We start from the raw sequence: 14,088 nt of genomic DNA, 5'->3' as shown, positions 1-14,088 counted from the left end.
AATAACGGATACTGGAAAAACTGGTATTATAGGCGTGCGTCAACACAGCCGGCTAATTTCTGTATTTTTTTTCTAAAGACAGGGTTTCACCATGTTGGCCAGGCTGATCTAAAACTTCTGCCCTCAAGGGATCTGCCCACCTCGGCCTCTCAAAGTGCTGGTATTACAGGTGGGAGCCACTGTGCCCAGCTAGGAATAACTATATATATATATATATATTTTTTTTTTTTTTTTTTTTGAGACGGAGTCTCGCTCTGTCGCCCAGGCTGGAGTGCAGTGGCCGGATCTCAGCTCACTGCAAGCTCCGCCTCCCGGGTTTACGCCATTTTCCTGCCTCGGCCTCCTGAGTAGCTGGGACTACAGGCGCCCGCCACCTCGCCCGGCTAGTTTTTTGTATTTTTTAGAAGAGACGGGGTTTCACCGTGTTAGCCAGGATGGTCTCAATCTCCTGACCTCGTGATCCGCCCGTCTTGGCCTCCCAAAGTGCTGGGATTACAGGCTTGAGCCACCGCGCCCAGCCGGAATAACTGTTTTTTACTCTTTTGTTTTTTATATATATTTAATATTTTTCATAATAAAATTAAAAACAGATGAAAACAAATTTTATAATAATAATAATATAGTGGAAGAGATGGAAACCTATCAATTAAAGAAGGGTTGGCTGGTGCTGAGACAGTGCAGATGTAAGTAGAACCCATGACCCAGTGGGGCTGGCACTAACATTGGAAGACTCACTGTGTAAGAGCCAAGCAAGCTACAGGATGCACCACTCAAGGAAGAAAGCATCAGGAACAGATTCTCATTTTTATTTTTCTTTAAATATAACTAAAATAGATTCCTGTAGCTAGAGCTGAAGGCTAATTCTTTTCCTGTTGTATTATTTTACTACCACCATTCCCACACTCTTATATTTGCCAAGAAACACACACAACTTCTACAGGAAACTGACAAGTTTCTCCAGCTGACTAATTCCTCCAGGGGCTAACTCATAGTTTTAAAAAATGAAAAATAATAAACCAACCTGCTTTGACAGATCAGACAAAACTTCAAGAAAATATAAAAGAGTAACAGAACACTGTAAATTTTAGTTGCATACAGGCATACCACAGACCAGAGAGTAAGAGTCTTCTATTCTCAGCAAGGTCTCCCTGTATCTTTCCTGCTAATCAGTAAGTCAGTGCATCTTTTTAAAAAGGTATTCTGGGCCGGGCACGGTGGCTCAAGCCTGTAATCCCAGCACTTTGGGAGGCCGAGACGGGCGGATCACGAGGTCAGGAGATCGAGACCATCCTGGCTAACATAGTGAAACCCCGTCTCTACTAAAAATACAAAAAAACTTAGCCAGGCGAGGTGGCAGGCGCCTGTAGTCCCAGCTACTCGGGAGGCTGAGGCAGGAGAATGGCGTGAACCCGGGAGGCGGAGCTTGCAGTGAGCTGAGATCCGGCCACTGCACTCCAGCCTGGGTGACAGAGCGAGACTCCGTCTCAAAAAAAAAAAAAAAAAAAAAAAAAAAAAAAAAAAAAAGGTATTCTGATTTTTCCCCACTAGAATGTTATAACACTTAATGACAAAGATACAAAGATTAGGTATATTTTAACCTAATAATTACCTTTTAAGCTTGTTATTTAGACTATAATGATTTTTCTCCTAATAAATCTTACCTTGATTTAATGAAATGACAGGTATTCTATTAGCATTATATAAAAATATGTCTGCTCCATTTTCTTTGTTTCCAGATGAACTAGAATTCAGGCTCAGTGTGAGCCACAATTGGAGAAGTGACTCCAACTGAAAAAGAATGAAAATTGACAGGAGAAAAATGTACCTATTATATTATGAAACACAATTTAAACAAAAATCTTATGTTTAAATTCTTGTCATGAGTAAATAACCTTTTCTATTAAACACTTCTTCTTCACACTTAAAAGCATCTTCTAGTTAATTAGTTGATCAGCAAACACATCTTAAAATTCTTGAAGAAACAAAATTTACCTGAATTAAAACTTATAAATTACCTCATAAAAAGGTTCTTCTAAATTAAAACAGGTGATTCAAGTCATTTTATTTTCTTTGAGACCAGGTCTGCTATATCTTGAACTCCTGGCCTCAAGCCATCCTCCCGCCTCAGCCTCCCAAGTAGTTGGAACTGTAGGTATGTGCTACTGCACCTGGTTAATTTTTTTACTTTATTAGAGACAGGATCTAGTGTTTTGCTGCCCGAGCTGGTCTCGAACTCCTGGCCTCAAGCAATCTTTCTACCTCAGCCTCCTGAGTAGCTAGGACTACAAACTCAAACTACCATGCCCTGTGATTCACGTCTCTAAATCACAGGTGTGTGTATGCGTAGTAGGAATTAAAAGTACTGAAGCTTAAAATCATTAAAATTATCAGTGGTCCATCATTGAGAAACTGTGATTACTTCGGTAATCAAAATATTTCTAATGTTTTTCCAACTGAATGTAATAAAGAACTCATCCCTGACAGGTTTAGAATGAACTTCCCAGTTAGTTTCATTTTTTACCAGGCTAACGTTAATATGTAAAAATACACCATTTCTCTTGAAGTCATACCTGAACATGATGGACTTGAAGCATGGAAAAAAGTTTGTTGAAACAAACATTTAACATTGGGACAGATGATAACTGTATAATGAGCTGGCTGGTTTGGTTTGCTGCTTGTAAACCCCCTAGAAGGGAATCATCTGTTCCAGTGGGAGACTGTGATACTGAAAATTAAACACAAGTATAATTTTATACATAAAGTATCAGGATATGTGTTAACTGGTTATTCATATGTATAAATAGGTTAAATTGTTTTTAAAAATCAAAACTGCATTCTTTAGAATGGTTCAAAACAGTATTTAGTATTTGAAAAACGAGGTTTTATACCATTACTTGAAAGTAAAAAAGACAATGACCAAAGAGAGAAGTTCCCAAATTCATAGGACTCAACCAATAAAAAAAGGCAAAGAACCTTTTCTAGCAATTTTTATTTGCATTTTTTTTCCAATTAATAAAGGAGGGAAAGTAAAGGGAAAGAAGTAAGACTCCTGACTATTACTGATAAGGCAGTTTTAGAATAATCTAGATTCTAATTTAATCATCTTTAACAATGACTATAGATTAGAATCATCTGGGGAGCTTTCAGAAGTTCTGATACCCAGGTTACATACGAAACTAATTAAATGAGAATATATTCATGGGAACCAGAGAAATACAAGGACACTAAGAGCTTTATCATATATTTAGAGCCTTATTTTATTATTACACTAAAAAGAGAGACAGCTGTGCAGAGGATAATCAAAAGATAGACTATAAAGAGGATACACCAATTTCAAACAGATTTTCTTTTTTATTCTTTTTTTTTTTCAAATATCCTTTCAGTAGAATTACAAAAAGATATTCTAATAAGTAGTTTTAAATAAGAAATGTCTAACAAAGAAAAGGGCTGCGTTGGGCAGTACTGAGTTATCTCTAATCATGCAGACACTGGACCCTACAAGAGGGATCCCCACATTGCCTGGGAGATAAGATACAAGAATATTTGTGTACCAATACTAAGATTATAGAACACTAGACCATTCCTTCTGTTTTTCCTTTTTCCCTTCCTTTGATACCCTCTAAAGCAAGAAACAAATGAAGATTGCAGACTGAAAGAATTCAATTTAACATAAGGAAGATCTTAAAACTCTAATTTCTCTGTTGAAATGGGTTGTGAATTCTCCATAAGAGAAGTATCTGTAATTTTATTGGGTTCTACCTACTATCTCTACCCCTTCTTCACTCTGCCCTAGAGAAGGTGAAGCAATATGCAGGCCTAAGAAAACAAAACCCAGCACCCTCTTCTCAGCACTGCTCCCCAGTCTGTCCTTGAAAAACACAGTGCTATTTCAACTGTACTCCCCCTGAGGTCTATCTAGTTCCAGACTTGCGTAAACCTCATCGAGGAAAGCAAACCATAACGGGATGGCCAGCTCTTGCAGGCTACCTGTTTCTTGTAACACAGCCATGCCCATTCATTTACATATCATCTATGGCTGTTTTCCTGCAACCAAGTCAGAGTTGAGTAGTTTCAGTACACACCATATGGCAAGCAAAGCCTAAAATATTTACTATTAGTCCTTTATGAAAAAGTTGGCCTTTCTTTTCTGTAGGTTATTAGGTAGTAAATCCTCTCAATTCTGGCGTTCAGTTAACAGGTCTATTTGGCTGTCATCCTACACTATATCCTCTATCCTAGTCTTAAGGATGATAAAGATGTTACTATAAAAAAATCTATTTCATCATAAATTTGGAATAGTGCAATGAACTCACAGGCAGGTATGCAGGCTTCCATAGGAATTTTAACCTTACAACAATACAGTAAACAAAAAATCTCCACAAAATACAGTGGAGGTTTCTACACTGAACTGAGAGCACTACACGGAGATATTCTGCATGACACTCCCTGCATTTGTTAATCCTTTGTCTTAGTTTTCAACTTGCTAGTAACTTGGAGCCGGGAAAGTGCTACATACTAAGTCCCCTCAGACTCACATCATGGAATTTAAAAATCTGTCCTTGATGAATCCACCTGAAAATGATGAAGAATTGAATCATTCACCTCAATACTCTAAAAATGGTAATTTTACTTACATGTAGGAGATGTATTTGTTAATGCCTGTAAAATGGAATCTGCTTCCAGGGTAGACATCATTTTCAACATGAGTTCTGCTTGCTGTTCAAGTCCAACTTCTAGGCGAGCATCCAGGGCTACAAAAAGCAATTGCAAGAAAAAGAAAACATTGACAATTATTACTCATGTCCTACCTCCTACAATAAAATGTTGACATCTGAACCCAAAAGAGGATGAGGAGGAGTCTGTTCTTACAGAACCACCACCTAGCATGCAGTATCAGAGCCACAGCAGGAGAAGAATATCTGTGGAAAGGAAGGTAGAGACAGGCAGTTGGTTATACAGAGACAGAAATATTAAATAAGTGAAGCAACAATAATGGAAACAAAGACGTTAAAGATAATGAGAAACAGGTTTCTTAGTGTCAGAATAAAGTGCTATAAATACAGAAAAGAAGAAAGCTAAAATGAACCCTATGGAGTTAGATTAAATCCAGATACACTGATGTGAACTGATCATATTCAAAATATACAGACAGATATAGAAATATAGATGCCAAGTGTGTGCGTTCACACGCACACACAAACACATACTCCCTAGCTCTGTCCACCAGGAGGAAATGGAAACAGTCCCAAAATAGCAACACATTTATCTATGACGAAATCATCATTTGTTAACCACATTTCTCCTTTAAAAGTTTTTGAAATACCATGCTCCTTTAAGAAGTGACTAATTCCCGGGGGGGGGGGGGGGGGGGGAGGGCAGATTAAAGTAAAAGATGAACCTGGGCTATCATGTTTTGCCAGAGAACAAGGAAGTGCTAAAACAATGATGAGAAAATCTCAAGGGGGATCCTATTGGTCAAATTTGAGACAGTTTGAACATCAAAAAACAGATGACAACACTGTGAATATACTCATTGACAGTGAACTACACACACAAAAAAAATGGTCAAAATAATAAATTTGCCAGGTGTGGTAGAGTATGCTGTAATCTCAGCTACTTGAAAGGCTGAGGTTGAAGGACTGGGCTCACCCAGCCTGGGCAACATAGTGACACCCTGTCTCAACAAACAAAAAGGAAAAATTTTATGTTATTTACATTTTTCCACATTAAAAAAAAAGTGATAATAAGGTATAATTCACTGAATAAAAAAGGCAATCATGAGTCCATTCAAAACTAAATGAATAAACTATTACAGTAACTTTTTCTTTCTTTCTGTTTTTTTTTTTTTGAGTCGGAGTCTTGCTCTATCGTCCAGGCTGGAGTGCAGTGGCATGATCTTGGCTTACTGCAACCTCTTCCCCCAAGGTTTTAGCAACTCTCCTACCTCAGCCTCAGCTCCCAAGGATTATAGGTGCCCGCCACCATGTCCGGCTAATTTTTTTTATATTTGTAGTAGAGATGGGGTTTCACCATGTTAGCCAGGCTGGTCTCAAACTCTTGACCTCAGGTGATTCACCTGCCTTGGCCTCCCAAAGTGCTGGGATTACAGGCGTGAGCTACCGCGTCTGGCCAGTAATTTTTTCAAAAAGAAACTTTGTAAGGAACAGGGTAGTTATAGTTTCCAAGTACCATTCTGCTCCCCAGCCCCCAAAAAACTTTTTATAGCAGCCGGGCACGGTGGTTCACACCTTTAATCCCAGCAATTTGGGAGGCTGAGGAGGGCAGACTGCTTGAGCTCAGGAGTTTGAGACCAGCCTGGTCAAAATGGTGAAACCCCATGTCTACAAAAATACAAAAATTAGCCAGGCGTGGTGGCGCACATCTGTAGTCCCAGCTACTTGAGAGACTCAGGTAGGAGAACTGCTTGAGCCCAGGAGGCAGAGAATGCAGGGAACTGAAATCACGCCACTACAATCCAGCCTGGGTGACAGAGCAAGACCATGTGTGTACCCCCAAAAAACCCAGCGACAACAAAACATTTTTACAGAGAGGAAAAGAGTAACTTTACAAGGGAGAAGTCAGGCAGACAACTCATTCATCAAGTGGTTAAACTTAACATCACCAATAGTGAGAGAGATCAAAATCATGGGCCACCTAATTGAATGAAATGGAGGGGGGAGCATTATTTGTGGGATATTCCTGCAAAGATATATTAACTCAATCTAATCACAAGGAAATAGCATACAAACACAAACTGAGGATCATTCTACAAAATAACTGGCCTGCTATCTTCAAAAGCATCAGTGTCATGAAGGTCAACTCTGAGGAACTACTGCAGACTGAATGAGACTAAAGAGACATGACAATTAAATGCAATGCATTATCTTCCCTGGGCTCTTGTGCATAAAGAACATTATTTAGACAACCACTATAATTTGAATGGGCTCTCAGTATTTGATAGCAGTAACGTTAATTTCCTGATTTTAAGGGAATATACTCCTTGATGTGTATATGTAGAAGAATGTCCTGATTTGTAAAACAAAACAAAACAAAAATGACATCAAATTATCAATGTACTCTCAAATGGTTCTGGAGAATAAACAATTCTCTGCTTTGAACTTGAAACATTCTGGTAAATGTGTGTTTCAAATTTTTAAAAAATATTTTATAACAGAAGGAGCACGGTTGAAAAGGGAAAAATATATTTTATTAAAAAAATTAAACACATCTCATATATCCTACATGACTAGAAAAGTGCAAAAATAAAGCCGGGCACGGTGGTTCACTCCTGTAATCCAAGCACTTTCGGAGGCCAAGGCGGGCAAATCATTTGAGGTCAGGAGCTTGAGACCAGCCTGGCCAACATGGTGAAACCCTGTCTCTACTAAAAATACAAAAAATAGCTGGGCTTGGTGGCATGCACCTGTAGTCCCAGCTACTCAAGAGGCTGAGGCAAGAGAAGCACTTGGACCTGGGAGGCGGCAGTTGCAGTGAGATGGGATCACCCTATCCTGGGCAACAGAGCAAGACTCCATCTCAAAATAAAAAACTGCAAAAATAATATTTAACTATTTAATGTAGCTTCATTCTCTTTATAAATAAAATACAAGTTTACTATTAAAGTCAACAATTAAAATACAGCACAATTAATTAAAATCATTGCCAATCCCACACAACACTTGCTAGGTGTTATTCTGACAGTCAAAAAGATAGAAGTTCCTCCAAACTGACTACAGAGAAACAGTTCTGAATGGTACTCATGGCACAGCTGTGATACTAAACCCACTGGCATACACCCAGGCTCAATTTCTCAAGGGACAAAGTATACATAAATATGAGACTTGTTTTAAGAATAGCATATGCCTTAAAATACAAACATACACTTACCCTGAGAGACTGAAACACTAACTGTCTGTGATCCGTTCTTCTCCGTGTTTGCTGGTGGCTTTGCTACAGGAATTCCCAGACCTCCAATGTAAGGGTTGTAATTGTAGGTTCCATAATCAGCACCCCAATAATCATACCATGTACTGCTTATTGGCTTAAAATAGTGGGAAAAAAACTGTGGTTTATTTTTGCCTCTTGGCTGAATGACACATTATTTACATTATCTAAACCCAAACAGAACTACAAACTAAATATTCTATCCACCCTTTAAATTTCCCAAATCCCCTTATAATTTTAATGATTTATAAGAATGGTCCAGTAATTTTCTCCTCACTGTCTGCCAAAATCTAAAAATACCTTATATGTTCAGAAATTAGTAGCATCGCTAATAAAATCTCTTATGGACCAAAGAACAATACCACCATAAAGTATTATAGGTGATTCTCCTTTAAAAAAAAGAAGTAGGCTAACATACAAGTAGAATCTGCAATGAACTCAGCTTGGATGAGGTTTAAACGGCTGTCTGAAATGTTGGTGATCTATAACTATACTTCTGTATACTTAAAGGTGGTTCTCATTACTGTATGATAATTATGAGTAGCTATATTAATAAAAATGTAAGTTTTCTTTATACCATTCCATTGATTTTTTTTAAACTACAATAGTAGTACCTACAGCAATTTAATTTTGAATATGCTGAATAATGAGTTGCATTAGTGGTAAGTATGTATATTTTCCTCTTTTAAGTAATTACTAAGCCAAAAGTATGAGACAGAAGACTTTCCTTTCAAATATATATACAAATTTTTTTTTTTTTTTTGAGATGGAGTCTTGCTCTGTCGCCAGGCTAGAGTGCAGTGGCACGGTCATGGCTCACTGCAACCTCCGCCTCCCAGGTTTAAGCGATTCTCCTGCCTCAGCCTCCTGAGTAGCTGGGACTATAGGCGCGTGCCACCACACCCAGCTAATTTTTGTATTTTTAGTAGAGACGGCGTTTCACTATGTTGGCCAGGCTGGGCTCGATCTCTTGACCTCGTGATCTGCCTGCCTTGGCCTTCCAAAGTGCTGGGATTACAAGGCATGAGCCACTACGCCCAGCCTCTTTTCAAAGAATATTCTAATATATCATACCTTAAAAACCTTGGCTGCAAGAGGGTCCTTTTCCAAATCAATATCTAAAGGATCAATATCAACTTCCATTAGATCCTGAAGTAACTCAAGGTCAATTTCTTTATCTTTTTCCAAAGAGGACAGAGGCGGTGCACCTTCAAATAATTAAAAGTGATCTTATTGGTGGAGTATATCACATAAAATTAAGATGACATAATGCTTTTAGTTACAAAAAGTTATTTTACTTGCATGTTACATATGCCTAATAAAAAAAATCTCTATGTATGCAAACATTTCGCTCCATAATACATAATAAAAACAAAGATGCACTGATATTTGCTTTCCTAAAGACCACAGTATTAGCTCTTGTTGAAATAAGTTGCATAAACTTTGCTATCAAAAATAATTACCAACATTACTAAATAGTATACATTCTACTACATCTAACATGTAATTCATTATATTACATTCATTATTACTGGTAATGTTACCCAGTATTAAAGAGAAAAGCAAAGAGGACTGAAGTTATAAGAATGCCATTTACTGGCCAGGCACGGTGGCTCACAACTGTAATCCCAGCACTTTGGGAGGCAGAGGCGGGCAGATCACGAGGTCAGGAGTTTGAGACCAGCCTGGCCAACATGGCGGAACCCCGTCTCTACTAAAAATACAAAAATTAGCTGGGTGTGGTGGTGGCCACCTGTAACTCCAGCTATTCCAGGGGCCGAAGCAGGAGAATCACTTGAACCCAGGAGGAAGAGGTTGCAGTGAGCTGAGATTGTGCCATTGTGCTCCAGCCTCGGTGACAAGAGCAAGACTCCGTCTCAAAAAAAAAAAAAAAAAAAAAAATGCCATTTTTACCTTATTTTTCTGTTATGAATTAGAAATTACTCTCTCTCAGATGTCTCCAACTTTTTAAGTAGCTTTCTTATAACCCTTATAAGTACCCCCTTATAGCTCTTTCTTTTCCATCATTCCCATCCTCTTAATCAATACAACTTTATAGAATGCCTAGTAAATGCCAGCCTGTATGAGGGTTTGAGTATAAGTACATGAAGATTAATAAAATAAAACTCTCCAATCCAATAAATTAAGAGAAATTCAGAGGTGGGGGTGCACTATAATTAAAACTGAATACAACATGATATGTCTAGAAGAGATATTTGAGAGTACAAAGGAAGTACAGACAGCAAAGTCCCAAACTCTGCTGGGAATGACAGAAAAAGCCTCTTGGAGAAAGGCATCCTTTATGTGAACCTTGGGTAATGAAGTGTTCATCATGCACACAGGAGATCTATTCCAGATAAAGAGAATATCAAGTAAAAAATAGAAAATCGTGAGCAAATATAAGATTAAGGAATGACAAATGGTTGAAAATGACTGCAGCATCTGACATATACCAGTTAATAGCCAAAATAGATTTTTTAAAAGTAAGGGGTATGGAGATGATCAAGGATGATGCATGCTAATTTATAAAGATACTTTTTAAAAAGGAAAAAAAAAAAAAGAAAGAAAAAAAATACACCAAAAAAAAAATCACATGCTGGATCTTAAAGAATAAGAGCTTTTAAACTGCTGTCTTCATCACTTTGTATCTTTACATGTTTTCTACATTGGGTTTTCTTCATCATTGCCAAATCACACTACATCAACATAATTAGGACACTATGAAATGACAGCATTTTGTTGTAATGAGCATTCATTCAGCGAACCAAGACAAAATGTATTTACGAGGAAAATAATGGATCTAGTTTATAAGGCCAAACAACTAATAGAAAAATATAAAAATCAACTTTATTTTTCTCTAACATTCTTTATTTTGAAATGTGTTTCCATTCAATAGAATAAAGAAGAAACATAATGTAAAATTTACCTGTTATGTCATGTGTCAAAGGTTCATCTATAGTTTCCAGCAACTGAACTGAGGACTGTTGAAGGGAGTCATCAGAGTCACCAGCTGTTGCACCTACATCATCACCCACTGTTCCTTCCTCCATGGCTTCTGCGGCTACTGGAGCCAGTAATTCTCCTGTATGTAAGGGGATAGTCCTGTTTTAATAATTTATACAGATTTCGGAAACATATTAAAGCATATTTTTTTCCTCCAGTTTAGTCACTGACAGAATAAATGCTCTACTAACTATAAAAGAATCTGAGGCAAATGAGTTCCTACGCACCTAAGGAGTGCTAGGACTCCCTCCATTACCTTCAAATGCTAGAGACAAGTATCTAGTAAACACGTAACATATACAAAGAGTTATTTTAAGTACTTTACATACATTAACTCACTTATTCACAAAAACCTTATACAAAGATTATCCTTATCATCCTTATGTTATATATGAAGAAACTGAGGCAAAGTGACTTCCTCACCCAGTAAGCGGCACACCACTGATAATAATAAAGCAGTCTAGCTCCAATATTCATGCACTTTAACAACCTAACACCTTTCTAAAGCCTTGCATTTATCACAACTATCAATATACTTAAATACAAAAGTAATTCTCAATGGTTACTACTGCTATAACATTAAACCGATTAAACAGACCTTTATGCTTTTAGGGGGTTAAAGATCCCTTTGAAGATTCTTAGTTGAGCAATGACAAGGTAATTCTGACATACTCTATGAAAAAAAAATCCTAACACACCTGCTAAAATATCCTGTAGCATACAAGTTAAGGAATACTGAGCCCAAGCACCACCCCAAGATATATCTCCTCTATTGAAGTCAGTTCCAACCAAAAGTAATAGCAGTCTTTCCAGCTGGGGTTCGTTCACAATCTCACACAGATGAATAGTTGGCCTCGTGGCGTTTGCAATGCGTGCAAGAACCTGTAACACATTTTATAAAATCATACACTTAAATAGCAATTACATGTTTTTTTCAAACAATAACAGAAGTCTACCAATACTTTAGCACTGAACAACAGGTTTCAATAATGATGTATGAGTCTGGTGCAAAAAAAATATTGCTTGAGATGAAATGCAAAAGAATGTAATTTCATGAATCAAATATTAAAATCTGGTTTAAAATCTAATTGTATAGTTAAGAATTAAATTTCTACGAACAGTGAATATGCCACAGAAAAGCAATCATGACATTAAAAGTTCTTTTTTTTTTTTTTTTTTTTTTGAGACAGTCTCGCTCTGTCACCAGGCTTGAGTGAAGTGGCGCAATTTTGGCTCACTGCAACCTCACTGCCCCCAGGTTCAAGCACTTCTCCTGCCTCCGTCTCCCGAGTAACTGGGACTATAGGTACATGCCACCATACGCAGCTAATTTTTGTATTTTTAGTAAGGACGGGGTTTCACCATGTTGGCCATGATGGTCTCGATCTCTTGACCTTGTGATCTACCCCTCTGCCTCCCAAAGTGTTGAGATTTCAGGCGTGAAGCACCACACCCGGCCAGAAGTCCTTCTTTAATATAATTTGACACTTATTTGTGTATTTCCTATTTTAATTAATATAAGAAAGGCAGGTTGGAGATAAACATATCCATATTACCCGCATTTCAAACCCTCAAGTTTTAACTAAATTAAAATATAAATCAGGTTTCCTTAAGAAACAATTTGAAAAGAATTTTTTCTATCTTTTAAGACACAATAAAAAAAAGTAACTGCAAAAAAGCAAAACCAAAAGCAGCATCATTTCTCTTAATCAAAATTGACTAAAAACATCATTCTTTCCTAGTTTTTAAATCCCTGTAAGTCTACATTTTTTTTTTTTTTTTTTGAGAGACGCAGTTTTGCCACATTGCCCACACTGGTCTCAAACTCCTAGACTCAAACAATCCACCCACCTCAGCCTCCCAAAGTGCTGGGATTACAGACATGAGCCACCGCGCCTGGCCAACCCTACAAGTCTATACTTATAGTTTACCTACCTTACAAACAAACAGTAAGAGATCAGCATGACATGTAAAATCCATGGAGAGAAGAAACAGAACAAGTTTCTGGACTACGGAGATACAACGTTCATGGGCCAGAGTAAATGGAAGTGGTTCTATCTCAGGACTTTCTTTTGTTGTTGTAACTTCTGTATCTAAATTAGAACGGGACCATTCTGCTGTCCGACGTAAACGAATTAAATCCTTAAAGTGCTGCACACAAAAATTCACAGTATTTAAATCAATGTTTACTTAATGAAAAGTTTTTCAGTAGAGATAGATTTAAGTAATGAAAATGTTCACGCCATATTACAACTTCTAAAGAGCAAAATTTTTAGATACACTGTAAGTTTCAAAAGTAAGAATATTAAAAGCTAAACTGACCAATATGCCTTACTTCCTACTTGGAGTACAGTATCAGATATATAACAGAATTTCAAAAAAGTGAAATTCTACAGACGTTCACTGTAGATAATACATTAAGTTATTAAGTCGAATCTAACAACATAACATTACCGTAACATCCTAAACATAATTTGTAAAAGGTTGAAGGTAAAGAAAACTAACATAACATCAAGTACAAAATATTAATTTGAGTTACTTCAAAATCTGGTGGAATAATTATAATTTCACATTATAGAAAGACTACAAACTTGTTTGATACATATACAGTATCCCTCAAAATTTTACAAAGTAAACATCAAGGTTTTAAAACTTCCAAATCAGTTGAACTTCACTTTCACTTACAAAAGACATACTACATTTGAGCCTTGTGAGCACCACTGGACACAAGTTTCAATTCTAAACTCAGACACCAAGATATTCCAATAACAATACTAAGGGGAAAGAGAATGCCGCATTTTTTCATTTTACATATAAATTTTACTTGTGAGGCTGATACAATGATATTTGCAATCATCTTGTATAATTTTGTATTGTAAAATGGAAATAAACCACTCTATCAATGCCACATTAGCAAAACTATACATTCCACTGTCCTTTATCTTCAATTTACTGGAACTCAATCCACATTGAAGGTAATACATTAGAATAATACTTAAAGCCCACATTTATCATACATTTCCTTCAGTTAAACTACCCCACCAAAAAAAAAGTCCAGAGTAGATTGGCTACTCTGTTAAGGAGAATAATATATATTCAAGTTTCTGGATCATAATTAAAGATCATAACTCCTTGACTTTT

General features: G+C 37.0%; 1 protein-coding gene across 3 annotated transcripts in view; it reads right to left on the bottom strand.

The window, feature by feature from the left end:
- BIRC6 (baculoviral IAP repeat containing 6) overlaps positions 1–14,088 on the bottom strand; it is a 256,735-nt gene that overhangs the window by 129,605 nt on the left and 113,042 nt on the right. For all 3 annotated transcript variants that reach the window (XM_025353535.1, XM_025353532.1, XM_025353533.1), the window contains exons 35-42: positions 12,883–13,098; positions 11,646–11,829; positions 10,871–11,026; positions 9,019–9,152; positions 7,888–8,041; positions 4,635–4,751; positions 2,571–2,725; positions 1,662–1,788 (exon numbers count right to left, since the gene is read on the bottom strand). In XM_025353535.1, the coding sequence (XP_025209320.1) occupies positions 1,662–1,788; positions 2,571–2,725; positions 4,635–4,751; positions 7,888–8,041; positions 9,019–9,152; positions 10,871–11,026; positions 11,646–11,829; positions 12,883–13,098 (1,243 nt within the window). The remainder of the gene's footprint in view (positions 1–1,661; positions 1,789–2,570; positions 2,726–4,634; positions 4,752–7,887; positions 8,042–9,018; positions 9,153–10,870; positions 11,027–11,645; positions 11,830–12,882; positions 13,099–14,088) is intronic.

Source organism: Theropithecus gelada, chromosome 13 (genome assembly GCF_003255815.1).
Source record: "Theropithecus gelada isolate Dixy chromosome 13, Tgel_1.0, whole genome shotgun sequence".
Lineage (NCBI taxonomy): Eukaryota > Metazoa > Chordata > Mammalia > Primates > Cercopithecidae > Theropithecus > Theropithecus gelada.
Note: the sequence above shows the minus strand (reverse complement) of the source record. Positions and strands in the feature narration are given on the sequence as shown.